This window comes from Lagenorhynchus albirostris, chromosome 19 (assembly GCF_949774975.1).
Source record: "Lagenorhynchus albirostris chromosome 19, mLagAlb1.1, whole genome shotgun sequence".
In the NCBI taxonomy this organism is placed as follows: Eukaryota; Metazoa; Chordata; class Mammalia; order Artiodactyla; family Delphinidae; genus Lagenorhynchus; species Lagenorhynchus albirostris.
In genome coordinates, this window is record NC_083113.1 from 47,291,137 (window position 1) to 47,319,053 (window position 27,917).

Here is a 27,917-nt window from a genome sequence, read left to right on the forward strand (position 1 = left end):
CAACCGGCGCCTGAAGAATGTATATATAATTTTTTTTTTTTACTGCTTCTGTCTTGCTTCCACACAGCATTGAAAATTATTTAAATATACTTTATGACCGTCACTTTTTCCAGGAGAATAGGAAATGAATTGACCTTTTAAAGTAGACTTAAAAAAAACCCAAAAATCTACAAATTCATTGGGCACTGCTGTGGGCAGCCCCAAAGACGTGGAGCGCCAACGAGCCGTGGGGGGGGTCCTCGCGGGGCCGGAAGCGAGGAATGGGGACCAAGATGGCAGACCACGATTGCGCTCAGAAGCTGTTAGGGGTGCCTCCGCCGCCTGACGGCGTGGGAGGAGGCAGCTGTTCGGGAATCTCCACTGAGCTCATTCGCTCCCTGACCGAGCTGCAGGAGCTGGAAGCTGTGTATCAACGGCTCTGCGGCGAGGAGGTGGGGGGCTGAGGTTCTTTTTCCAAGAGGATGCAGGGGCAGTGGGCTTAGGAGCCGTCAGTCTTGGGAAATTCAGGCTGTGGGAAGGTCTCTTCTTGCCGAGGAAACAAAAAAGCACCTACTCGAGAAGCAAGCGTGTAGTTGAGTGTAGTTGGGGCGACCTGACTTCTCTGTTTACTCAGTCTCATGCCCCCAAGCATGTTTTCCTCTCATCTAGGGGATCTGCCCCCACTCCCCCGTTGATTTCCCTGGCCCTTAATCTCAAGGTTTCTCCGCCAGAGTGAAGTTAGACTTGAGGGTATACGCCGACTCGCTTGCTTTTCAAAATAAGAGTAAAGGCTCTCTTGCAACGGCTTAGCAATTTTAAAAATTATGAAATCCTTTTACCCCATTATCTCATTTAAGCGAGAAATCATTGCAAATAACCTTGAAGCGTTTTAAGATTTCCTCCTGTGGGGAATGAATTTGGGGGTGTAATTTTAGTGTTTCAGTTAAATGCAGGGCTTTATAGAAGCTTGAGATTTTAAGACTCAGGCACAACTGTTCTAATCTTGGACAAGTCACTTCATCTCTTGTGCCCCTGCGTGGTGTCCAGTGAGGGGCGTGGGCTATATTCTGTCGAAGATTCATTCCTTGCAGGCTGCTTTACTTTTCCGTGCGACTTGATGATGTCAATACAATTTTGAATGCCATTTGGGCTCCTTGCCAGTCAGAAGAAAGATCTAAACTCTAATCTAAAAGTTTAGTAGCTGTTTCCTAAACCAAACTATTATTAAGGTTGAGCACAAAAGGCAATTTCATACTGGAGCAGAGGTGGTCATTGATATCTTGAGAATTTTCAAATATAATATTAACTTATACCAACTCTAGCAGCTTCTAATACGTTTTTCAGCAAGATGTGCTTTATATAGTTCAGTACTAAGCTTGCATTCAATGAATGGGGGGAAAAATTAAGTCAGTCTTACAAACAGAACAAACAATATTAGTTTTGTATTTGTATTTGATGACTGTCAAGGGCATGTTTTCCTCTGGATCCTACTGGACTATTCAGTAGAAACATATAGCTGATACTTATGTCTTTTGTTGAGCCATACGCGACATGCTATGTTAAGCACTTTATATGTGTTTTCTTGTTTGGCTCACACAACAGTCGTATGGGGTATATATTACTGTCCCTAGTTTACAGATGAAGAAACTCAAGCATAAGAAGGTTACATTAGTTAAGGTAGTGCAATAAATGCCTTGGCTGAGAGAGAATTATATTCATCGCTTCTGGCTACTGACTATACACTAGAAGAGACTTTTTATAACTGCCACTTTAGAAGTTTCATTTGTTTATTTAAGCCTTTATATTTTAAATGCCTTCCTGTGTTAGGCACTATGCTAATGAAATTGAATAAAAGTTTATGTACTCCCTTTGTTGTGTTCATCTCCTAGATGTAATAAGATACACATAAGGTAACAATTATTATGTAATATGGTAAGTGCAGAAATGAAGTATTGTTTGTTAAAGTCCTAGAGGAGCTTAGTGAGAGGAAAGAAGACATTTGAAATGGGATTTACCCTTCAGCTAAGTGGTTGGATTAGATAACTCTTAAGGTTCCTTCTGATCATGCTAATGACAGGTTGTTTCTCTGTGTTTCAGAAAGTGGTGGAGAGAGAGCTGGATGCTCTTTTAGAGCAGCAAAACACCATTGAAAGTAAAATGGTCACTCTCCACCGGATGGGGTGAGTCTTCATCTCAGCAAGACCTATTGTTAATTCCATTAGGGTCCACTGGATAAGTTATTATTTTTCCTAACATTCTGTTATACAATGCAAGTTGAGTTTGAATTGAAAAGGAGCATTACCTCCAGGTAAAGTGTTTACCTAAGGGTATAGTTAAGCTGTTCTCAAAGTGTCCTTGGACCAGCAAGTATCAACATTTGGAAACCTGTTAGAAAAGCAAATTTTGGGACCTCACCCCAAACCTATTATACCAGAAACTCTGAGGGTGGGGCCCTAGACTCTCCAGCTTAATGTGCATACCAGGTGGTTCTGACATATGGCTCAAGTTTGAGAACCCCTGTTTTTACATATTTTGTATATTTTCTAGTCATAAAAATTGCTCTTTGATTTCATCATCCTCTTAGATTGTTGATTAGTGCATTTTATGCTCACTTAACACTTGGGGGAATCTAAGTAGGTTCTTTGGCAGTACTTATTTAGGGGTGTCTTTAGTAATTAAAATTAATTTATTATTAAGTATAGGCCTGAGTTTTCACTAAAACACTCTTGAGAAAAAGCTGTGAATAGAATGAACAGAGCTAAGAGTTGTAGGGAGGTACAAAAGAAGTAGAAGACATAGTCTCCATCTGCAAAAACATTTTTTCCATCTCTTCTACTGTCTACTCCTATGGATATGTGTGCTGACAATGTGTGTCTCCAGTCCCAACCTGCAGTTGATTGAAGGAGATGCAAAGCAGCTAGCTGGAATGATCACCTTTACCTGCAACCTAGCTGAGAATGTGTCCAGCAAAGTCCGTCAGCTTGACCTGGCCAAGGTAATCCCGTTGAGCTTTTGATATTTGAGTTAGTAGAGGGCAGTAGAGAAGCTACCACGTTAGAAATTAGAGTAGCACCATCCAATAGAAACCTAATGCCAGATACCAAAACCAGACGAAGGTCTCACAAAAAAACTCCAGACCAATAGCTGTTATGAATATAGGCATACAAATCCTCAAAAACACTAGCAAATCAAATCCAGCAACGTATATAAAAAAAAAAGACTATACTGTACCAAGTGGGATTTATCCCAGGCATGCAAGGTTGGTTTAGCCTCTGAAAATCAATGAATGTAACATATCATATCAATAGAATAAAGGACAAAAACCATAAGATCGGGCTTCCCTGGAGGCACAGAGGTTAAGAATCCGCCTGCCAATGCAGGGGACACGGGTTCGAGCCCTAGTCCAGGAAGATCCCTTAGTTGCCGCGGAGCAACTAAGCCCACGTGCCACAACTACTGAGCCCGCATGCCTAGAGCCCATGCCCCGTAACAAGAGAAGCCACTGCAATGAGAAGCCCGTGCACCACAAGGAAGAGTAACCCCTGCTCGCCTCAGGTAGAGAAAAGCCCGCGCGCAGCAACAGACACCCAGTGCAGCCAAAAAAAAAAATAGGTAAAATTAAAAAAAAAAAAAAACATATGATCATCTTATAGACTCAAAAAAAGTATTTGACAAAATCCAGCACCCCTTTTGATAAAAATACTCAACAGACTTGGAACAGAAGAGACTTCCTCAACCTGATAAAGGGCGTCTGTGAAAATCCCACAGCTAATATACTTATTGGTGAAAGACTAGGTGCTTCCCCCCAAGTTCAGGAACAAAACAAGGATGTTAGCTCTTGCTGCTACTCTTTAACATTGTACTGGAGGTGCAGTACAGGTTAACATTGTACAGGGCAGTTAGGTAAGAAAATGAAATAAAAGTCATTCAGATTGGAAAAGAAATCTAATATGAACCCCACATGTGATGTAAAATTTCCCAGTGACCGTTTTTAAAAAGCAAAACAGAAATGGGTGAATGTAATTTTAACAATTTAAAAATAACATTTGTTTAACCCATTATATCGGAAATTACTATGAAACGGTATCAGTGAGATATTTTACCTTATTTTGTGCTAAGTCTTTGAAATCCAGTATGTATTTTACTCGTATACATCTTCACTTGGACTGGTCACATCTCTTGTCTTTTTTTTTATTTTTTTAAGATACAGTTTATTGCCACATTTATACCTCTTTTTTTTTTAAGTTTTTATTTTTATTTTATTTTCTTTGGCCATGCCACACAGCTTGTGGGATCTTAGTTCCCAACCGGGAATTAAACCTGGACTACAGCAGTGAAAGCGCCAAATCCTAACCACTAGACCACCAGGATATTCCCCACGGACTAGTCACATTTCAAGCACTCATTAGCCACAGGTGGTTCGTAGCTGCTGTATTGAACACAAGCACAGGATCTGGGTTCTTGAACAAGTCAGTCCCAGCCTCAGATTGCCCCTGTGAAATAGCATAACAATTCCCTATCTATTTGTTCAGATTCTGCCAAAATAATTTACCATGAAACGTTATAGCCACACAGCTACCAACTCACATATTAAAGTTTTCTTAAATGTCTTGCTTCTTTAAAACAAAAATACTGGACTTCTCTGGTGGTGCAGTGGTTAAGAGTCCATCTGCCAGGGCTTCCCTGGTGGTGCAGTGGTTAAGAATCCGCCTGCCAATGCAGGGGACATGAGTTCGAGCCCTGGTCCTGGAAGATCCCACATGTCACAGAGCAAGTTAAGCCTGTGCGCCACAACTACTGAACCTGCGCTCTAGAGCCCACGAGCCACAACTACTGAAGCCCACGTGCCACAACTACTGAAGCCTGCGCGCCTAGAGCCTGTGCTCCGCAACAAGAGAAGCCACCTCAATGAGAAGCCTGCGCACCGCAACGAAGAGTAGCCCCTGCTCGCCACAACCAGAGAAAGCCCACACAGCAATGAAGACCCAACGCAGCCAAAAATAAATAAAATAAAATAAATTAAAAAAAAAAGAATCCACCTGCCAATACAGGGGACACGTGTTCGACCCCTGGTCTGGGAAGATCCCACATGCCGCAGAGCAACTAAGCCCGTGCACCACAACTACTGAGCCTGCACTCTAGAGCCCACGAGCCACAGCTACTGAGCCCATGTGCCACAACTACTGAGCCCGTGCTCTAGACCCTGTGAACCCTAGAGCCCCCCCCCCCGCTCACTGCAACTAGAGAAAGCCTGCATGCAGCAACAAAGACCCAATGCAGCCAAAAAAAAAAAAAAAAAAAATTGTAAGGACATTGTAAATCAACTATACTCCAATAAAAATTTTACAAAAAGAATGAAATACTGATAAAGATAATATATAAAAAGTAAATAAATAAAAATACTTTTCATGTATTTTGCATATTTTATTACCTGGTTTACAATATCATGTCCCCAAAATGTCAAATACATTTTGATTGTGTTATAAATTAAACAGTATAAGCCAAATATAAATATGGATTATTCCCGTTCCTACTTCCATTAAAATAAATGACCTGGTCAATCAAGTAAATAAAATTGTGTGATACCCATCAGTAGTATTGACCATCGTCAACAAGTTTTGTGAGTGGTAGTGGTGGAGCTTTTTAGTTTACCAGTGAAAGCTGAAAAGGACGTCTGGTTAATCACATTCAGCCCCTGAAACTCTCTACTTTCTGGAGAGAGATCTTTGAAAGAATAGGACATTGTTTCTAACCACCAGGTCTTTTTGCAGAATCGCCTCTATCAGGCCATTCAGAGAGCTGATGACATCTTGGACCTGAAGTTCTGCATGGATGGAGTTCAGACTGCTTTGAGAAATGAAGATTATGAGCAGGCTGCAGCCCACATTCATCGCTACTTGTGCTTGGACAAGTCAGTCATCGAGCTCAGCCGACAGGGCAAAGAAGGTTGGCATCCCAAACTGTTGATTTGCAGTTTAGTTACAAGCGTCTGTAATCTAGTTTAAACATCTGTAATTTCTAGTTTAGGTACAAGCATCTGTAATCTGAACTAGGCAGTCTCAACCAGCAAAAGGACATCTGTTAGGAAATTTCCTTGTCTGGTACTAGACCCTGTGTAGGTCCTAGACCATCACGAGGCAGAGGTTGTTATTCCTACTTTACGGAAAAGAAAACTGAATCCAGACCTACTACCCGTGGGTTCTTTACACTTGACCATGTTGCCTGCTTATAAAATTTAAATTAGGGACTTCCCTGGTAGTCCAGTGGATAAGACTGCATGCTCCCAATACAGGGGGCCCGGGGTTGATCCCTGGTCAGGGAACTAGATCCCGCATGCCACAACTAAGACCCAATGCAGCCAAATAAATAAATATATATATTTTTTAATTTAAAATTAAATTTTTAGCTTGGTATTCTGGGCCTTCTATGATCTCAACCCACTCTGTCTTTCTAGCCTTATTTCATGCCATTCAGTTATGCGTCCATCCATTGTGCACACATTTATTGAGCTCCTCTATATACCAGGATATGTACTATCTGCAATACTCTGCATCTTTCTGTTTCTAATCCTTTGCTCATTTCATTCCCCTTGCCTGGAATGTATGTTCCCCCTGCTCAGGTATCAAAATCCTGCCCGTCTTTGAGAGATGGAATATCATCTCTAGGAAGCCTTTTCTGATTACTTCAACCAGATATGTGACTGTGGCACCTTTCTTATGACACTTACCATACACTGAATTTTATTACAGTTATCTGCACACAAATCTTATTTTGTTTAGTTGATTGTAATTTCTCTGACAATAGGATCATGGCTGATTCATCTCTTTTTTTTTTTTTTTGCGGTACACGGGCCTCTCACTGTTGTGGCCTCTCCCACTGCGGACCACAGGCTCCAGACGCGCAGGCTCAGTGGCCATGGCTCACGGGCCCAGCCGCTCCGCGGCATATGGGATCCTCCCAGACCGGGACACGAACCCATGTCCCCTGCATCGGCAGGTGGACTCTCAACCACTGCGCCACCAGGGAAGCCCTTCTCTTTTTTATTTTTTTATTTTTTTAATTTTTTTTATCTTTTGCGATACGCGGGCCTCTCACTGTTGTGGCCTCTCCCGTTGCGGAGCACAGGCTCTGGACGCGCAGGCTCAGCGGCCATGGCTCACGGGCCTAGCCACTCCGTGGCATGTGGGATCTTCCTGGACCGGGGCACGAACCCGTGTACCCTGCATCGGCAGGTGGACTCTCAACCACTGCGCCACCAGGGAAGCCCAGGAAGCCCTTCTCTTAATCATCCATATTGTTAGTACAGCATCTTACACACGCTAAGTGCTCATTACATATTTTTGGAATGTGCAGACCAGGTGGCATATACCTGACATAGTACCATTCTTTACCTTAATTCTCATTTTCTCCCCATTGTGCAGGCAGCATGATTGATGCCAACCTGAAATTGCTGCAGGAAGCTGAGCAGCGTCTCAAAGCCATTGTCACAGAGAAGTTTGCCATTGCCACTAAGGAAGGGGATCTGCCCCAGGTTGAGCGCTTCTTCAAGATCTTCCCACTGCTGGGTTTACATGAGGAGGGACTAAGCAAGTTCTCAGAATACCTTTGCAAGCAGGTATGACTCCTGATTGCTTGGCAGGATAATGTACAGTTCTCTACCTGCAGATTGGGGCACTGGGTGGATACATTTTCTGTGGATACTTTTTTACCTCTGGATTTGACTCCCCTTTTCTGCTGTATCCTGGCAGGACTGGATGCATACATTCATTCAACACTTACCTATTTCCAGTCTACTGTGTATCAGGCATGGTCTGGACATCTGCTGCTGTACATTTATTTCCAACAGACCAAGTGAAAGTATAGAAAAATTAAAATGCAGACTCTCTGACAAGCTGAATCACCCTTTCCAGGCTGTCAACCAGGGACTGGCTTCTTTTAAGAGCATTCAGAGAAGTTGGTTAGTGGTTTTAAGACTTCATAACCAAGCTTGAGTCTCAAAATAAGACTTGGTGGTGAGGGGGGAACCCAGGCTTACGTCTCAAAAATTGAGATTAAAACTGAAAAAGAAACAGGCTTCAGTTAGTCTCAGCTCGCCTCCGCCCAGCCCATCCTTAGATGGAGAGAAGCAAACATCAGTAGGCATATGCGCACAGGGTTGTTGTTATTTAACTATATGTCACAGTGCATCCTGTCCTCACCCCCTCGATTCTATATAATGGAACATTATTTTGCCATTAAGAAAAATGAGACAGTTCATATGTGCTGACACATTTTACTCTCTAACATGTGGTTGGTTAAGTTAAATAACTGTATGTTATCATTCATGTTTAAAATGAAAGGAGTGGCAGTAAAAATGTATGCTTATATAAACATAGGATATTTTTGGAATGGTTAAGTGGTCGCCTCTCAAGAGGAGACTTAGGAGACCAAGAGACATAGGTAAGATGAAGAACTACTTTTCACCAGACACTCCTTTGTTTCTTTTGAATGTTTAAGTATGTTTTACCCATTCTAAAAATTAATTAACTAAAAATAAAATATAACTGCTTTATGGGACTTTTTCTTTTTAAATTTATTTTTGGCTACGTTGGGTCTTCATTGCTGCACACGGGCTTTCCCTAGTTGTGGCGAGTGGGAGCTACTCTTCATTGCGGTGCGCAGGCTTCTCATTGTGGTGGCTTCTTTTGCTGCAGAGCATGGGCTCTAGGCACGCAGGCTTCAGTAGTTGTGGCACGTGGGCTCAGTAGTTGTGGCTCATGGGCTCTAGAGCTCAAGCTCAGTAGTTGTGGCACAAGGGCCTAGTTGCTCCGCAGCACGTGGGATCTTCCTGAAACAGGGATCGAACCTGTGTCCCCTGCACTGGCAGGCGGATTCTTAACCACTGCACCACCAGGGAAGTCCCTTTGGTACTCTTATATCAGTATTTTTTTTTTTTAATCAGTACTTTGCCATCTGAAACCTGGAAATGGTTTCTACTGTTAATCCCTTAAAAATCCCTTCCAAGTACCCAGATTCCTTCCCCTGCTCAACGAAGCACCATTAATAATAACTTTGAGTTATACTTTGAAACAATTATTGAAACTTGGGACTCTCTCCCCAGTTTAATGACTGTAGATGTTATCAAAGAAAAGGAAAGCTTTATTTATACCTCTGAATGGAAGAAGAGTTAACTGTGTTAAGTTCTTTGTCTTCCCTGAGGCCTGGACAACCCAGAGCCCCCAAGGGATGTTCCTGTGTGCTGCCTAGGCTTTCAAGCATCAAGGGAAAAAGAAAGCCAATGGGAGGTCTTTTTGGAAAACTGAAGCTAGCCTTTGGTCTAAGAAATATATGTGGAGACTTCCTGGGTGGCGCAGTGGTTAAGTATCCGCCTGCCAATGCAGGGAACACAGGTTCCATCCCTGGTCTGGGAAGATCCCACATGCCGCGGGGCAATTAAGCCCGTGCGCCACAACTACTGAGCCTGCACTCTAGAGCCCACGAGCCACAACTACTGAAGCCTGCATGCTCTAAAACCTGTGTGCCGCAACTATTGAAGCCCATGCACCTAGAGCCCATGCTCCTCAACAAGAGAAGCCACCACAATGAGAAGCCCGCACAATGCAACGAAGAGTAGCCCCCACTTACCGCAACTAGAAAAAGCCTGCACATAGCAGCAAAGACCCAACACAGACAAAAATAAAATTAAAAAAAAAAAGTTGAAAAAATAACTTTAGCATTCTCTTGTGCGTATATGTGCATATATATGTTCAAAACAGAAATATGAGCAGTTAACCTTTAAAAAAAAATGTGTGGATTTTCTACTTTTTCAGGTGGCCAGTAAAGCTGAGGAGAATCTACTGTTGGTTCTAGGGACAGACATGAGTGATCGAAGAGCTGCAGTCATCTTTGCAGATACACTCACTCTTCTGTTTGAAGGCAAGCCCTTTTTCCACTCTCGGGAGACTGGAGACACTTATAACACCTGCATCACTAGCTTTTCTTTTCTCCTCGCTAGCCTGATGCCTTTAATTTAATCCTATGGTTTGCTATGTGTTGACTTATTGGAGAATTAACTTCCCAATTCAGTACCTGATTAGCAAAGATTAGTTAGCGTCTCTCAGATGTTTTGATTCTCCCTAGTCCTCGAGACCCAAACTCTAAGAGTGAATTTAACCCCAAAATAAATGACTGGGAAAAGTGATGCTTATTTCCAAAGATGCTCCTGTAGAAACCATTAGTATATTTTATCAAATGCCTGCTGGTTTACTAAGCACTGTGCATATTTAATAGACAGATTTGCTTAGCAACTCCTGGCACTGACGAGTACAATTTGTGTTCATTTTGGGAAGTAAAACAGCCAAAAAGGGTTGAATTAGACCCCAGGTCAGTCCTGGATGGAAGAAAGGCGTTTATCTTGTGGGAAGAATATTTGGAATACAACCCTGTCACTTTTTCCCTTCTAGGGATTGCCCGAATTGTAGAGACCCATCAACCAATAGTGGAAACCTATTATGGCCCAGGGAGACTTTATACCCTGATAAAATATCTGCAGGTGGAATGTGACAGACAGGTGGAGAAGGTGGTAGACAAGTTCATCAAGCAGAGGGACTACCACCAGCAGGTGAGCAGGGGAGGCTTATAGGTGGTTTAGTAGCAGCATTAGCGAGCAACACTGAATAGAATAAATTAGGGAGGGGAGTGAAAAAAGGTGCAGCTAGGAGAAAAATGGCAAATGCAGACTGGCCTGCTTCTTGCCTCTCACCAGCTACTTTGGACTTGAGGTGTTGTCAAGTTAATGATGGCCTCAGTACATGACTGAGAAGGAAATAGAAAGGGCTTCCTAAAAGGAACACAACAGAAACGTTAGACCACTTCTCTATCACAAAATGTACAAGAGTGCCTTCTAGTGATTTAATGGAATTTTACTTCTTAAGGTCCTATTCAGTGTTAAGTAATTTGTCTCAGATTTCTCCTTCATTCCTTAAGTGCTAAAGGTGTAACATTTGCTTTTTTAGAACTTTGTTTCTCCATTCCTTTGAGCAGATAAAGTAGGAGTAGGACTTAGAAATAGGAGTAGCCCCATACAATTTTATTTCTAGAACTCTGGGAGACTCTAGACAGTAGTCCATTGGAACAGCACTAGCATCACTTTTAAGTGCGATAACAGAGGTGAATGTTAGCGTTATAAATCACAAGGAAGTCTTTGGCTCCTCATCCTGAGAGCCTACTTTTGGCTTGTCTGTTAAACAAACTAAACCTAAACATACTTATGCCAGAAGTTTGGAGTGACCAGCGAGGGGCAGAAAGAAGGAGGGAGGGGAAGAGCATTCTCATTTCTGTGGTATATTGCAGTTCCGGCATGTCCAGAGCAACTTGATGAGAAACTCTACATCAGAAAAAATAGAACCAAGGTAATGCGCTTTTCTTCAGCCCATAGGAGTTTGAATTGGTAATCAAGTATCATTCAGAGACTGCTCTCTTACAATGTGGTTTATGTTTTAAAAATACTTTATCTATGACTTTTTAAAATTTTTTTGCGGTATACGGGCCTCTCACTGCTGTGGCCTCTCCCGTTGCGGAGCACAGGCTCCGGATGCACAGTCTCAGCGGCCATGGCTCACGGGCCCAGCCGCTCTGCGGCATGTGGGATCTTCCTGGACCGAGGCGCGAATCCGTGTCCCCTGCATCGGCAGGCGGACTCTCAACCACTGCGCCACCAGGGAAGCCCTATGACTCTTTTTTTAAATGGAATATAGCATACAAACAAAAACATATGTATAACATATTTGTGTTTTGTAAAGAATGCTAGATCATTACCAATACTTTTGAACTCCCCAAAGTGACTCTCCTCCCCCAAAAGTAACTACTATCCTAAAATTTTTAACTTTTACTTTTTTCTAATAAAAGTAACATATGCTTATTAAAAGAAATGCCAAACATAAAAGTGTATTCATTCAATCAGTAAATTTTTACTCTATACTTATTACGTGCCAGGCACTGGTCCTTGGTACTGGGGATATGTCAGAAAGCAAAGTGAACAAAACAGACATAATTCTTTCTTTGTGGCATTTATGGTCTATAAAGTAGACAATAATAGCTAACATGTATATGGTGTGTACTGTTTGCCAGACATTGTTCTAAACACTTAACCAATATTAAATCATTTAATCTAGGGTTTCTCAGCTTCCATACTATTGGCATTTTGGCTGGGTAATTTTTTTGTTGTGGAGAACTACCTGTGCATTGTAAAATGTTTAGCAGCATCCCTGGCCTCAACCCACTAGATGCTGGTAGCGTGATATCACCAGACATTGCCGAATGTACCCCAGGAGGTAAAGTCGCCCCCAGTTAAGATCACTGATTTAATCCATAAACACTTTTTACAGATGAGGAAACTGAAGCCTGGAGAGGTTAAGTGACTTGCCCAAGGTTGTTCAACTAGAAAGTGGCAGAGCCAGGAATAGAATCCAAGCAGTCTGAGTCTAGAGTTGGTGCTGTTAACCATTACAACATACTGAGCATAGAGTACAGGAAAGCATGTAATAAAGGGATGTAACCTAAGCTGATGAAGTTCAAGAAAAAAAATCGTGAGGAAATGACCTTAGATATGAGACTTTAAGAGTAAATAGAGGGACCCCCGGTGGCGCAGTGGTTAAGACTCCATGCTCCCAATGCAGAGGGCAGGGGTTCCATCCCTGGTTGGGTTCCATCCCTAAGATCCTGCATGCCGCGCAGCACGGAAAGAGTAAATAGGATAAGAGGTGAAATGTGTAACACGTAGAGCAGGGAAAGCACGTGTAAAGACCCTGTGTATTTGAAAAACCCAAAGAAGGCCAGTATAGCTGAAGTGCAGCGAGTTGGCAAGAGCCTGCTATGAGATGAACCTGGTGAGGTTGTTAGAGTCAGGCCATTCAGTGTCTTGTATCCTAAGAGCTATGGAAATCATGTGATTACGGTATGACCAGATTTATGTTTTGAAAAGATTTCTTGGACTTCAGTGTGGAAAATGAGTTAATTTTTTCTATAATGTGAGGGACGGGATCAACTTCATTCTTGGTAATGTGGATCTTTGTTATCCCAGCACAGTTGTTGAGAAGACTACTCTTTCTTCATTGAATTGTCTTAGCATTCTGGTTGGAAATCTGTTGACCATAAACGTCAAGATTTCTGGACTGTTAGTTAATCTGTATGTCTATTCTTATGCCAGTAAAACCACACCGTCTTGTTTGCTGTAGCTTTGTAGTAAGTTTTAAAATTGCAAAGTGTGAGTCTTCCAAGTCCTTACTTTTCCAAGATTGTTTTGGCTATTCATCTGGATAGATGAATGGGTGTGAGACACAGTTTAAGGATGTACCCTAAAAAATCCCAGCACAGCCACATGAGGACTTAGGGAGGTGTGATTTCTTTCCCATGAAGCATCAATCATTTTTACTAATAGATCATTTTAAACCACTAACAAAAATACGTCTCCCAATCTTTTATTTAGCCCTGGCAGGATTTTAGGGGTTGAATAGTTCAGGTGAAACATGCAAATGGAATATGTGGTTGACAGCTGTCACTGATTATAATTGGACCAGCAGAGCCAGGAAGTCCATCGGGCAGAGCTGACCCTTCTGGGCCCAGGGGGAAGGGGAGTTTGGGACTATGTTTTCCCTGTAGCTCTTATATCTGAAGGAATCCGGTGTCCTGCTTATTCTTTCTGCTCCATGTGTCTCAGGGAACTGGATCCTATCCTGACTGAGGTCACCCTGATGAATGCCCGCAGTGAGCTGTACTTACGCTTCCTCAGGAAAAGAATCAGCTCAGATTTTGAGGTGGGGGACTCCATGGCCTCAGAAGAAGTAAAACAAGGTAAAGGCATTTCCCATGTTCTCTGGGATGGGTTGGGGTATAGTTGGCTCTGTTTTGTAATACTTAAGTCACAGATCTTTTAATAAGGAAATAATTGGGGCTTATTAGTTTGTGGGGGGGTCTGTGGACAAATTGACTCCCAGGAGGAAATCTAGACTTCCCAGATTTTAGAATTGGACTGGCTCTTTGAGGCCATCTAATCATTTTACAGATGAGGAAAGCTAAAGGCAAGAGTGGTTCAGTGATTTTCCTCTGCTCTGTTCCCCACACTATGCTTCCTCACCAGCTCAGATTTAGGGATTGGTGTTTAAGTAGGTGATATGTGCACAAGATAGATAGGTAGGTAGATAGAACAAAAAAATATACATAATTTCATGAGGGAACTTAAAGGAGTGATAGAAATATTCTAAAACTGGATTGTGGCTATTGTTACAAAACTCTATAGAACTACTAAAAAAAAATCATTGAATTGTACATGTACAGTGGGTGAATTTTATGGTATATAAATTATACCTCAATGGAGTACTGAGGTATAATATTGAGAAAAGAATATGTAGTATAAAGAGTATATAAAAAGAGTACATGGTATAAAGAAAGCCTTTCACTCCCTCCCTCAGTCTCCCAGTTCCTCCAGTCACAATTTTGGAAGGGATAAATATGTTGAATAAAAAGGTGTGCCATGGTCCTATTTCATGGACAAATTGACTCTCCACGTTTTTAAGAAGACCATTTAATTCCTACTGGTTGAGTATAGGCAGGATTCCCTGAACTGGAGACCTGAAACTGACCCAACATCTGTGGCATTCTGCATGGCTTGTATCAATAATACACGGCAAGGGAATTATTTATATGACCCAGGTGGGTTTGTTTTTTTTTTGCCACGCTGCGTGACTTGCGGGATCTTGGTTCCCCGACCAGGGATCGAACTCATGCCCCCTGAAGTGGAAGCACGGAGTCCTAACCACTGAATCACCAGGGAATTCCCTGAATTGGTGTTTAAAGGAGGATTCATGCTCATTTAGAGTTTGGTGCTTATTGCTGTTATAATAATAACCATGTGTGTTTAGAGTTCCACTGTTTAATACAGAAGCCACAAGCCATTTAATTAAAATTAAATAAAATGTAAAATTCAGTTCCTCTATCATATTAAGCACATTTCAAGTACTTAATAGTGGTACTATATTAGACAATAGATATAGAACATCTCCGTCATCACAGAAAATTCTGTTGGATAGCACTGGTTAGAGAATGAAATGGTCTGTACCCAATATATTTTAGTCTTTGGCTTTGGAAGCTTATGTCTTTTGAGTCTTACCAGTTAATTCTAAGGAAATAATGGAAAAGAAGTAAAAACTTCTTTGTACAATAACATTAACTAAAATCTCCAATGACTATGATTTTCAGTTATCTCTAATAATGGCAAAATGTTTGGAAATAACCCAGGTGTCTAAAAACAGACCATCTACATGATAAGATATCACAGCCATTAAAAATAAGTAAGCTAAAAAGAACTAAGCCATGTAGAAACATTGAAATATTTGTGATATAATTTCTAAGCAGAATACAAAATTTTCTTGGTACTGTGATTATAACCATGTAAATCATGTACAGATTTGGAACAGAGACTAGAAAGGGACCGAAAAAAAATGATCCATTTCCCTTGGGGAAGAAGAGTGAGTATTCCTTTCTTGGCTGTCTCCTAGAGCACCAGAAGTCCCTGGACAAACTCCTCAATAACTGCCTACTGAGCTGCACCATGCAGGAGCTAATTGGTCTATATATTACCATGGAGGAATACTTCATGAGGGAGACTGTCAACAAGGTAGGAGAGAGGACACATCCCTGGGAATTGGGGCTTCCTGTCCAAGAAGCCAGGCTGAAGGGAAAGGCCGAGGCATGTCATAGTTCTTGTTCCTACTTTGAGAATACCCTTGCATGCAGACTGAGTGTACTGCTTTGAATAGTTAAGAGGGCATCTTTGGAGTGATCAGGCTCTTTGTGGACCCAACTGGGACTTCTTTCCCAAGGATCACAAAAGAACACCTCAGCTCCTCAGGGAACCTACCTGTTCCCTGCCTCTCTGGAGGTATGTGAGTGAGGAGCCTTGGGAAAGAAGGGCCTTGCCTGGTGTCTTACAACCTACATAACAGATGTTCCCAAGGCAAACGCCCTAAATACTTAATTTCCTAACGTGGTGATTAGTAGGGAAGTGAGCTATTTTGGCAAGGAAGAACCACACCAAGCTGTGACCAGAATAAGCTATGTTGGGAAAAACACGGACAAGGTACAGAAAAGGGAGCAGAGCCAGGGCCTGTTCCAGAACCATCTAGAACCGTGACATACAGAACTGGGGCCCTCATTGGATGCTTTGCCTTTTGTGTAGGCTGTGGCTCTGGACACCTATGAGAAGGGCCAGTTGACATCCAGCATGGTGGATGATGTCTTCTACATTGTTAAGAAGTGCATTGGGCGGGCTCTGTCTAGCTCCAGCATCGACTGTCTCTGTGCCATGATCAACCTCGCCACCACAGAGCTGGAGTCTGACTTCAGGTACAGTTAACACCCTTTCTGCTTTCTAGGAGGCAAAAAGGTCCTAGTTGTGGTTGCTTCCTGAGGCCCATTTTGTTTTTTCCTCTTTTTCCTTATGATTGTAGTTCAGTTCTATACAGGGTATAAGCTCCCATCCGTAGCACAACATCCTTGACTCCAGGCAGTTGTACAGCAACCAGATATGTTATAGGCCAAAACTGTGTTCCCTGGACTGGATTGGAGGAGTTATTAGCCCTCAGACCTAGGAAAGAGACCAGGCAGCTCAGATGAGGGCAGTAGTTGTAATTTTAACAATGATAATTACCACTGCTACAGATCAGGCACTGTGCTAACTTCCTGCTCCTGTTCGGTCCTAATAGCGACCCTATGAGGTAGGAACCATTTAGCTCTCTTTTGTAAATGAGGAAACAGGCTCAGGGAGATCACACATCTCATAAATGGTAGAATATGGAGTAGAGTGTGACATTCAAAACCTATTCTCTCAACTCTTACACGGTACTGCCTTTCACTAAGCTGTACTGCCTTCTCTTGAGTATTTTGGAGCTCAGTGGCGTTAAGTGAAAGCCTCATAGGGAGTAAAGAGTTGGCCAGTCTCCTCTGTATTCTTTCATATCAGTGCCTTTGAGAGGGTGTTGGCCTCTCATACCCCGGCTGCTAAGCGTCTTGTGTGGTGATCTCAAGGATTGGTTATTCCCTGGAAAGAGCAACTTATGCTTCTGGGTCAGGGTAGTGAGCCCTTTGGTGATGCTGAACTGGAGGCCAGGTTGAGTGCTGTCAATCCTCATATGCCAATCTGCCCCCCAGGGACGTTCTGTGTAACAAGCTGCGGATGGGCTTCCCAGCCACCACTTTTCAGGACATCCAGCGTGGGGTGACAAGTGCCGTGAACATCATGCATAGCAGCCTCCAGCAGGGCAAATTTGACACTAAAGGCATCGAGAGTACTGACGAGGCCAAGCTGTCCTTCCTGGTAGGTAGCCCCACAGGTTGTGAGCTGCTCAATTTATCTCAAGGGGTTGAACTGTGACCTCTAAGCCACAGTATAACAAGCCTTCAACTGGAGGCTTTTCCTCCAGTATCTATATACAAGGAAAACTCCTCCTTTAAGGAAAGCTCCTCCTAGAAGGTTGTGAAACCATTTCTTACCCAGGGACCTATTTCAGAGCAGCCCGAGCCAGGACATGCACTGCACTGTTCCCTGCCTGGAAGGCTAGGCGCCTCAGCTCTCCCCAGCACTTGTTCCCAAGAGCACTACCCAGCTGCTGAGGGGCTCCACTGAGTATCAAGCTTGGATTACATCTGTGCCAGGCCCCCAGACTACTTCCCTGAGGACATCCCACAACATGGGTTGGGGCTGACCCGTTAGGCCTACCAAACTGCTTTTCTAGCGTACTTCTCAGGCTCTCAGCTTCCTCAGAAAGGTGACCTTCTTAAAGTCCTGCTACACAGAACGGCAGTCTTACCATTGTGTGACAGCTGGGGAAGGAGAATCGTGGAAGGACGAAGGGATTTATACAGGGTAACAACTAATTTGTGATGAGCCAGAAAGAATGCAGATGAGCCCTGGGCCTGTGATCAGGCGTTTCTGGCACATGGTGTCTTTTCATGTGTGGGTACAGCGCCGTCAGAGGTCATTCTTCTCCACCCCCACACTGGCCAGGCTCTGAGTCTGCTTGGCTCCTGGGGTTCAGAGACCTGACGGAAGCATCCAACAGCAGAGCTCTCAGTCAACAGTCCACACATGGAGTCTCTGAACACCTGGGGGTAGGATGCAAAAATGTATACACTTTTTTTTTCTAGAAGCAAGGTCCTTAGCTTTTATCATTCTTAAAGGGGCCTATAACACCAAAAGAGTTAAGATGTTGCTTTCAGAGACAGAAGCCTAAACATGCTAATATCTACTTTGCCCCTATGCAGGGGAGCCCACAGTAACTAGTCCTCAGATCCAATGAAGTCTATTTAGGAAACCTTACTTTCTCCTTGTCATTGAAAATATCTTCCCTGAGCATGGGTTCTATCTTTTTAGGATGTCATGGTTGATGCCAAAAAAGAGGATGAACTCCAAGAAACTATTGCCTCTGAAATATAGTACCTTTGGAGAACTTTGCCAAAATTTCTGGCAACCAACTTCATATGATCATGAACTGACTTAAATTTTTCATTTTGTTTGCCTTCTATTTCATTTTTTATAGAACTTATTTTTTTTCTTTCATTTCTCTGCTCAGAAATGACTCCTTGCTACCTACCATATCAAAACTAGGCATCTTTGCCTGACAGTTTGTTGAAGGCCTCCAGAATCTGATCCATCCTGTCACTCTAGTCCTATTTTCCATCCCTTGGCTCCACGAGTCCCCAGTAGGCTGGCTGCTGTGTGTTCACACATTCGCTGCTCCCATTCAGACAGCTTCATTGTTTGAGGGCCCAGAAGATAAGGCCAACAAGAAAAGGTGATGCTAAATGCTTGGTGACAGTTTTCTGGTTTTCCTGATGCCAAGTACTTAAAATGTCATCACTCCCACTGTAGGACCTATTTCTTATGTCACCTTGATTCATTTGGCTGTCAAGATGAATTCCCCAACAGTGCTGATGTATCATTCACCATGAGCTAGCGATAAGCCCAGTGAATCCATGCTTACAAGTACTGTCAGTACAAGGAAACTTTGACATCAAAGTTTTTGGTATTTGAAATCAATACCATTTGAACTCAAATCCATTTTTCCCTCATGACGGATTTTACTTATGCCCTCAGGTGCCTTGGAAACATTTATGTTGTGGCCTTCATCCTTGAGCTGTCATGACAGTGCAGTTATTTCTCTGGAAGCTTGCGATGTTAGCAGCCTTGTGCTGTGGCATGCTAATGAAAGACCTCAAGTCTCATCCATCCACCATGCAAGTGGTCTTAGCAGCATTGTCAGCAGCGTGATCTTGCAGTATTAGCTGCAGCACACTGACAAGGGCAGTATTTTTGTGGAAGACAGGAGGGACATCCTAATCTCAATCCCTGGGGTTATGGGATTCTTCTTTCACCCTGAAATCCTGAAGCTTCTGACTCATCTCTTGAAATACTAGCCCCTCCTCGAAGTACCTCACCTCGGCCTTCCTGGTCATGGCACCAGAACACCAGTTCAAAGGCAATGTGATCTTCTCAAACTCTAATCTCTCCTACACAAGGCCTCTAAATTAGTATTCCCAAACAAGAGCTGTGCTCGTGTGGCATTCACCCACTTTATATAATCGTCAGTGCCACTCCGTTGTCCACAGGACAGCATAGCTCCCAATTCCCAGTCTGACTTCACCCATCTCTGCAGCTCCACCTCTTGCCATTTCCCTGTACATGTCTGTGCACTGACTCTCCTGGTCCCCAAATACCTTTGGATTTTATGCCACTCTGCATTTGCTTATGTTATCCTTTCTCCAGAAGATAGTCATTCAGTCATTCAACAAATATTTATTGAGAAACTTCTATATATCAGGCACTGTTCTAGGTTTTTGAGCTGCACTGCCCAGTATGGTGTGGCTATTTAAATTTAATTTTAAACTAAAAATCCAGCTCCTGAGTTGCACCAGCCACATTTCAAGTGCTCAGTAGCAACACATGGCTATTGCTACTGTACTGGACAGTTCAGATTTAGAATAGTGCCATCATCAAGAAAGTTCTCTTGGACGGTGCTATGCTAGAGATACAGCTGTAGAGAAGACAGACTAGATCCCTGCCTTCTGGAGCTCTCATCCTAGTAGGAAAGGGAAACAAGAAACAAACAAGACAATATCAGATAATCCTAAGTACCATTAAGATAATATCAAACAGGAGACTGGACTAGAGGAGGCCTATGGGGGTGGAGAAATGTACTCACCCTCCTCTCCTATCAGAATTATGTTCCAGCCTTTTAAGTTCCACTCAGTTACCTACTCTACCATGGAGTTTCCTAGAATGCCTCAGACCAAAACATTGTGTCTTTCCTCTAAATGACCATAGCAGTTTTTACCTTAATTGTCACTTTTGTCACATGCTGCTTTTTACGATTGGTGTTTCTGTACCAAACTCATAAGGCCATTGAGTTATAAAGGAAGGAGCCCTTGGCCTAGAGTGGGGAGACCTAAATTCTAATCCTGGCTCTAATCCTGTCACTCTTTGAAATGCTGTCCTCCTACCCTGCTTTATTTTTCCTCATGGCATTTATCACTACCTGACACTTATTTATTGACTTCCCTTCTAGAATGTAAACTCTGCGAGGGGATGGATTTTGTCTGTTAACTGCTTTCTTCCCAGTACCTAGAACAGTGCCTGGCACATAGTGGGCACTTTAAATATTTGCTGAATCAAAAGTTGACTGACCTTGGTGAATTATTTCACCTTCTTAGGAGTCATGTTTCCACCTGTGAGCTGGCTTGATAATACAGTTGACTCTTGAACAACACAGGTTTGAACTGCACAGGTCCACTTATACGTGGATTTTTTTCAATGGTAAAATACTACAGTACTACACAATTCACAGTTGGTTGAATCTACAGATGCAGATACGGAGGGCCAACTCTAAGTTACGTGCTGATTTTTGACCGCATTCCTAACCCCTGCGTTGTTCAAGGGTCAACTATACTTGTTTTGAAGAAGGTATTCAACAGAGCCAAAGAACTAATGATGAGAAAATGCCTCATAGGTGGTAGGCTCTCAGGAAGCATTTCTTTAATCAATGTCAGCTGTTGCATCACCGACCTGGACTTGGAGGTTTGGAGCCCAAGGACTTCTCCGAGACTTGCATGCCTAAACATGGAACAAAAAGACCTGAAACCTTGGGTCACTACCTCTGAGGTCAGATGGCTTCGCTGCCTTTGTGTCAAGCCCAGGAGAAAGGGCGAGCCTGGTTCACCATTCTGCCCACTGAGACCTGAGCCCACTGCCTGATGACACTGGTGTGGGTGGTCCTTAGTGCCCCCCACCCCCACCCTGAGCCTCAGGAGTGCAGCTGTCAGCCAGTCTGGCCTTGGAGTGGGTACAAATAATAGTGATCAGGAAGTCACATTCTTCTGTCCTTGTCTCCCAGGTGACCCTGAACAATGTGGAAGTCTGCAGTGAAAACATCTCCACTTTGAAGAAGACACTGGAGGTACAGGGGAAATTGCCTATCAGCTTTCAGTGGCTGTAGCCTCCCCAGGCCTCCTTTTGAGAGTGAGCCCTGTGCACTCTTCCTAGTGGGAGCTATGGCATTCCCTGGCATTGAGCCAGCTCTTCTTCAGAGCATTTGAGGGGATTCATTAGTGAATGACATGGTAGCAGGACATCTCTGAACTATGGGGAGAGCTCTGACCCATGAGTTAGGAGATCAATTCAAATTAGCTCTTCCAGCACATACTTGGCATGTGACCTTGGACAAATCCCTTAACTCCCTGAGCTTCAGTTCTCTCATCTGTGAAACAAGATACAGATCTCCATGGTGCCCTGCTTTGGGTTTGTTGCTTGGCCCGATAAAAAAACAGGATTGAAAGCACTTTATAAAAGTGATAAAGCCGGGCTTCCCTGGTGGCGCAGTGGTTGAGAGTCTGCCTGCCGATGCAAGGAACACGGGTTCGTGCCCCGGTCCGGGAAGATCCCACATGCCGTGGAGCGGCTGGGCCCGTGAGCCATGGCCACTGAGCCTGCGTGTCCGGAGCCTGTGCTCTGCAACAGGAGAGGCCACAGCAGTGAGAGGCCCGCATACCGCAAAAAAAAAAAAAGTGATAAAGCCCTCTATAAATTTTGAGATGAAGATGATATGGGGGGAATTCCCTGGCTGTCCAATGGTTAGGGCTGTGCTTTCACTGCCAATGGCGCAGGTTCAATCCCTGGTCAAGGAACTAAGATCCCGCAAGCTGCGTGGCATGACCGGAAAAAAAAAAAATGATGATATAGGGTTCACTTAACCCTATACAGAACCAGTTGCTGTTGTTGTTTTTTTTTTTTTTTTCAGTACGCGGGCCTCTCACTGTTGTGGCCTCTCCTGTTGCGGAGCACAGGCTCCGGACGCACAGGCTCAGTGGCCGTGGCTCACGGGCCCAGCCGCTCTGCGGCATGTGGGGTCCTCCCAGACCGGGGCTCAAACCCGTGTCCCCTGCATTGGCAGGCGGACTCCCAACCACTGCACCACCAGGGAAGCCCTGTTGTCATTTTTTTAAGGAAGGCCATATAACAGTGGAAATTGCTTGGGCTTGGAAGTCACATACCCCTGAGTTCAAGTCCCCACTTGACCACTGACCAGTTGTGTGGCCTGAAGCAAGTTCTCTAACCTCCCTGAGCCTCAGTTTCCTCTTTTGTATACAGGGGTAATGCTCTCTGCCCCACAGGTTTGTTGTGAGAATTGAACAAGAATATAAAGCACCTGGTACATGAGTGGCATGCAGTGGCAGTTAATGATTGTATTAGTAGTTATACATAACATCATGGAGCAATCACTTTGTTAAATATTAGAAAACGAAGAGCCCAGCTCTCCATCACTCCCCAATTCTGCCTCTGGGAGAAGAGGGAAGCCAGAGTCCTGCCTCCCCAGCGGACACTCATACCAGGGAAGATGCTTGGCTACAGAAGCATGGGGCTCAGTGCCGAGGCTGGTGCTGAGTGTTGGCTTTAGGGCTGGGCGGACTGAGGAGGCCGGGAGCCAGCACGTGAGAAGAGGGCCTAGTTGCTGACGGGGTCCCTGAGGGAGGCTCGGAGAGAGCAGTCAGGTGGGAGTTTACAGTGTAAACTGGACCAGATTAGGAATTCACCCCCAAAAAGGCCTTAAAATGGAATAAAATAAGAGCAATATTCACTAACTACCAGCAGTGTAGTGTATCTCACGTTATAAGTGTTCAACAAGGTAGTTGTTGTTTTCAAGTCATGGCACGTTAGACTGTATTCCAGATTTTTTCCTTAACGTTAATTAGTCTGTTGGATTTTGAAGTAAATTTTTGGGAAATGTTAGGAATTCAGAACTGAGCCAGCAGAATTAGCCAAGTGAATGAAAAGAAGGGTAACAAAGAGCTGGAAAAACAATTCCCATAAATCGCCCCTCCCCCTTAGATTTGCATTTCACATGTATTCTTTCTCAACCCCATCAGCAGTCCTTTGAGATAGGCAGGTCAGGTGGTGTGACATCCGTTTAACAGATGAGGTTAAAAGGCTAGTTAAAGATAGTAAGTATTGGAGCTGCAACAGGGACCAAGGACCTCTCCCGGCTAGATCAGTCCCTTTGCAGCTCTTCCTCACAGCTGCTCCTACTGTAGCCAAAATGGCACCAACTGTTAGGAGGCTATAGGAAATGCAGGCAGCTTCTGCCAACCCAAAGCAGCTCCCCCTGTGGCATTCTCTGCAGCTAGACCTTAGTGTGGGATTAGGAACAGGTGCCCTGGAGCCATAATTCCCAGCTTGAATCCCAGCTTCACGACTTACTGCTGTGTGGCTTTAGGCAAGTTATTAATTTCCCGGTGCCTTAGTTTCCTCATCTATACAGTAGGGATAATAATAGTGCCTACTCCATAAGAAAGGTACTTTAATTAATAAAAGTAAAATGCTTAAAACTGGGGCCCTGGCACAGAGTAAACACTTAAATCTTACCTATGGTCATGACAATATCCCCTGGGCAGCCAGACCAAATTATTTACTAAGCAGATCCTATTACAATAGCTAGTGTCTCCTTAGTGCCTACTACGTTCCAAGCACTGGGCTAAGCACTTTGTGCATCATCTCATCCAACTCTCAAAACCACCATGGGAGCAGGAATGTGTTCCCACTTTATGGCCAAGGAAATTAAAGCTCAGAAGCTTTAAATCACTTGACCAAGGTCGCTCAACTAATACATGGCTGAGCCAGGATTTGAAGCCAGGAATGCCTGACTCTAAAGGTGTGAAAAACTTCTGATATTTGTGTTTCTTACTCACACCCCCTGACACCAATACCCTCATATTACAAAGAGGGAAGTGGGAGCCAAATGACTAGCCACGGGATCAAATCCAGGTTTCCTGAGACCCAGCCAGGGTTCTTGCCTCGGATTGACCAGAGCTGCTCCCAGAGAAGGCTAGAATGTTGGCCTCTTCGCCCTCCTCACACGCCCATGGCCCAGGCATGCTACGAAGCCTGATGGCTGGGTGTTTTCCCCTAGAGTGACTGCACCAAGCTGTTCAACCAAGGCATTGGAGGGGAGCAGGCCCAGGCCAAGTTTGACAGCTGCCTTTCTGACTTGGTTGCCGTGTCCAACAAATTCCGAGACCTCTTGCAGGTAAGCCCCAGGTTCAACTGCTGCCTGAATCCTGGGCCTGTGTCTTGCTCTGAGAATATTGTCACTGGCTTATCATGGGCTTCATGCATATAAGAAAACAGGAGGCGGGGAAGAGGAGGCACGAGGGAGCAGAGTACAAGCCACTGAACTTGTGCGAGTCCCTTGAAGACTAAAGGTTTTTCAGCAGTGCAGCTGTCATGTTGACAAGATGGCATTCTGGTCCTCTAGAATCTCCACAGTGCCAGGAGCCCTCAGAAGGGTCCTCAGAGGAAATTGAACCATGTGGGTACTGAAATCTGCTTGGCCTTAGCCGAAGGTGCTGCCTAGTACCAGGCACTCAGAAATCTCTTCTTTCTAGAGTTTAACAGACCAACCCCATGGTCTCATCTCTGGCCTGGACCTGAATCAGAATATATCTGGAAAGGAACAAGTTGTTCCTGGAGTCTTTGATTAGCATTATTTCTGTTAGACTTCAGACAGGGCCTGCAGAAAAGCCTCATGACTGGAAGGATGCCCTGACAGTCAAAGGATGGGTAGAGCAGGAGAAAGGGAAGGGATGGAGGCATGTGCCTTCTGTGTCTGATGCGTCTTTGCCTTGTCCTACAGGAAGGGCTGGTGGAGCTAAGCAGCACAGCCATCAAGCCGCAGGTGCAGCCTTGGATCAACACCTTTCTCTCTGTTTCCCACAACATCGAGGAGGTCAGCCTGACCACGGACGGCCACAAAGCCCAGGATTACCCCTCATTCCCTGGCCCACAGCTGGAGTGCAGTGGAGCTGCCTGAACAGACTAGACCTTACATATTTCTCAGGCCCACTTCCCCTGTGCTCGAAGGCTAGGTTCGTCCCAGAAACAGGTGGTTCCTCCCAGAAACAGGTTGTTCCTGCAGTCAGAGGGCTCCGAAAGACACCTAAAGGGAGTTTGCCTTGACCTGACGCATTCTCACTTATTGAGGCTCTTTTTGCCCCACATCTTATAGACTTGGGACCTCCCTCCCTCCCTCTTTCTCTCCCTCTCTCTCTCCCTCCCTCTCTCCCTCCCTCTCTCCCTCCCTCTCCGCATTGAGTCTTCATTGCTGTGCGTGCGCTTTCTCTAGTTGCAGTGAGCAGGGGCTACTCTTTGTTGCGGTGCGTGGGCTCTAGGCGCACAGGCTTCAGTAGCTGTGGCACGCGGGTTCAGTAGTTGTGGCTCGCGGGCTCTAGAGCGCGGGCTCTAGAGCGCAGGCTCAGTAGTTTTGGCACACGGGCTTAGTTGCTCTGCAGCATGTGGGATCTTCCCAGACCAGGGCTCAAACCCGTGTCTCCTGCATTGGCAGGTGGATTCTTAACCACCACACCACCAGGGAAGCCCCTCTAGCCTAATCTTTTCATTCCTGTATAACATGAGATACAAGAGGGGATAAACTGCCAGGAGCTTTGCCATATTGCGTGGGCCACTGCTGCAGCCCGGGGCTGTTTGCTGGTCAGAAGTGTGATGCAGAAACAGCAGCAGTTTCTGCCAGCCTGATTTTAAGCTGATTTTAGGCTGGATGAGTTATAAGCTACAAGGGTGGGGGTGAATGGTCCTTCTTGGAGACGCCCCTGGTGACCCACCTTGCTTCCTGATAATAGGAAGAATTCAATGACTATGAGGCCAATGACCCTTGGGTACAACAGTTCATCCTTAATCTGGAGCAGCAAATGGCAGAGTTCAAGGTGAGCAGGGGCTCTTGGGACCAGCCTATAGAATTACCCACCTCTGCCCCAGTCAGCAGCCTGAGGCTTCTCATCACACTGCTGCTGGGAACCCGGGAAGCTCTTCTGAGCCCCAGGCCATAGAAATACTCCCACAGGAGAAAGACTCCTGGGAGGCAGAGGGGTGAGTTGGGACTCCCGCTGATGCCTAACCTGTTTGCAGGCCAGCCTGTCTCCAGTCATCTACGACAGCCTGACCAGCCTCATGACCAGCCTTGTCGCAGTCGAGTTGGAGAAAGTGGTGCTAAAGTCCACCTTCAACCGGGTAATGTCAAGGAGGCACAGGCCCCCCCGCTCTGTTGCTTTCCCTCTAAGGAAGACAAGTCCGTCCCCTCTGTCTGCCCAGGCCCTGCATATCTAGGCTCAGTCCTGCCCTGAGGCAGTGGGGCCAGCTGAGGCACCATCTGAGGCCCAGCTGGCCTTGCAGCCCAGCACTGAGTGAAATTGGGGGCCAGTTCTGCTTGGCCAGAGGGCCAGACCTTAAACAGTGACTGGGCCCGTGTTCCCTTGCAGCTGGGCGGTCTGCAGTTTGACAAGGAACTGAGGTCACTCATTGCCTACCTCACCACGGTGACCACCTGGACCATCCGAGACAAGTTTGCCCGGCTCTCCCAGATGGCCACAATCCTCAATCTGGAGCGGGTATGTAGGGCTCCCTTGGCCTAGCCAGGGAAAGGTGACTGGGAAGAGAGGCAGAGATAAAATTTGAATCCCTGCCAGTCCCTCAAAACCAAGTCTCCACCAGCAACCCAGCCCTGCAGGCCACCTTCTTCCTGGGCACCCCTGCTCTGCCTCTGGTGGAGCCCAAGGCCTTCTCTCAAGATAGCCCCTCCTTGCTGACTCGTCTCTGTTCTTCCCCGTAGGTGACCGAGATCCTAGATTACTGGGGCGCGAACTCTGGCCCATTGACGTGGCGCCTCACTCCTGCTGAAGTACGCCAGGTGCTGGCTCTGCGCATAGACTTCCGCAGCGAGGACATCAAGAGGCTGCGCCTGTAGCTGCCAGGGTGACCCCACCTGGCCCATCACGCTTTGGGGCCCATTCCCTAAGTGGCCACAGCCCAGACTGTTCCACTGCTGGCAGCAGGGAAACAAGGCCCCGACGCAGTCCACTCTCTGTTCTCAGACCTGTCAGGGTGCTTTGGGAGACAGTCTCTCCCCACCAAGTGAGGTAGGTCCCCCTTGGCTCCTAATTAGGTGGGGAAGACAGGGCAGGCCAGTCTCCTGCACGGGTAGTCATTCTCTCGTCCTTGGACACTGCAGCAAACGGGCTGCCAGTCTTAAAGGACTTAGGTTTATCTAGGGACCTAAGGAATTAGGTTTATTCCGAGGAGAGGCTGTGATGCTTATGATCACCCTAAATAAAGATACTCCTTGAAGAGATGCCAGTGTGCTGTTGCCAGGAAGGGCTGGATGCTACAGAGCAAGACAGGTCCATCAGTTGCACTGAAATGTGAAGGCAAAAGCCTAAATCCTCAGCCTCCTCCCACACCCAGAGAGGCACATGGCCACCACCAGGACCCACATGATAACAGGTACCTCATCCAATCCCGGACCCTCATCCCATCTCTTGGGCCCTCAGCACCAGAAGTTGGATCA

At 45.1% G+C, this 27,917-nt stretch overlaps 1 protein-coding gene across 2 annotated transcripts; it reads left to right on the forward strand.

The window, feature by feature from the left end:
• The first annotated feature begins 260 nt into the window (after positions 1–260).
• On the forward strand, positions 261–27,701 carry COG4 (component of oligomeric golgi complex 4). Of its 2 annotated transcripts, XM_060129689.1 has the most exons (19): positions 261–431; positions 2,077–2,159; positions 2,860–2,974; positions 5,751–5,925; positions 7,401–7,594; positions 9,789–9,894; positions 10,422–10,579; positions 11,311–11,369; positions 13,676–13,809; positions 15,513–15,631; positions 16,193–16,359; positions 17,164–17,329; positions 21,402–21,464; positions 24,471–24,587; positions 25,194–25,286; positions 26,197–26,280; positions 26,483–26,584; positions 26,833–26,961; positions 27,183–27,701. In XM_060129689.1, the coding sequence occupies exons 1-19, from the start codon at positions 261–263 to the stop codon at positions 27,315–27,317; spliced, it is 2,370 nt and encodes a 789-aa protein (XP_059985672.1). In that variant the 3' UTR covers positions 27,318–27,701. The 2 variants fall into 2 exon arrangements, with proteins under 2 accessions (XP_059985672.1, XP_059985673.1); XM_060129690.1 differs by lacking the exon at positions 21,402–21,464.
• The last annotated feature ends 216 nt before the right edge of the window (positions 27,702–27,917 follow it).

Bases quoted from the DNA above. Each gene is read 5' to 3' on its own strand.
- COG4 (XM_060129689.1), top strand. From the start codon at position 261: ATGGGGACCAAGATGGCAGACCACGATTGCGCTCAGAAGCTGTTAGGG. The intron at 17,330-21,401 runs GTAGGTAGCCCC...CTTGTCTCCCAG, and splicing joins AGGCCAAGCTGTCCTTCCTG to GTGACCCTGAACAATGTGGA. The intron at 26,585-26,832 runs GTAATGTCAAGG...GTTCCCTTGCAG, and splicing joins TAAAGTCCACCTTCAACCGG to CTGGGCGGTCTGCAGTTTGA.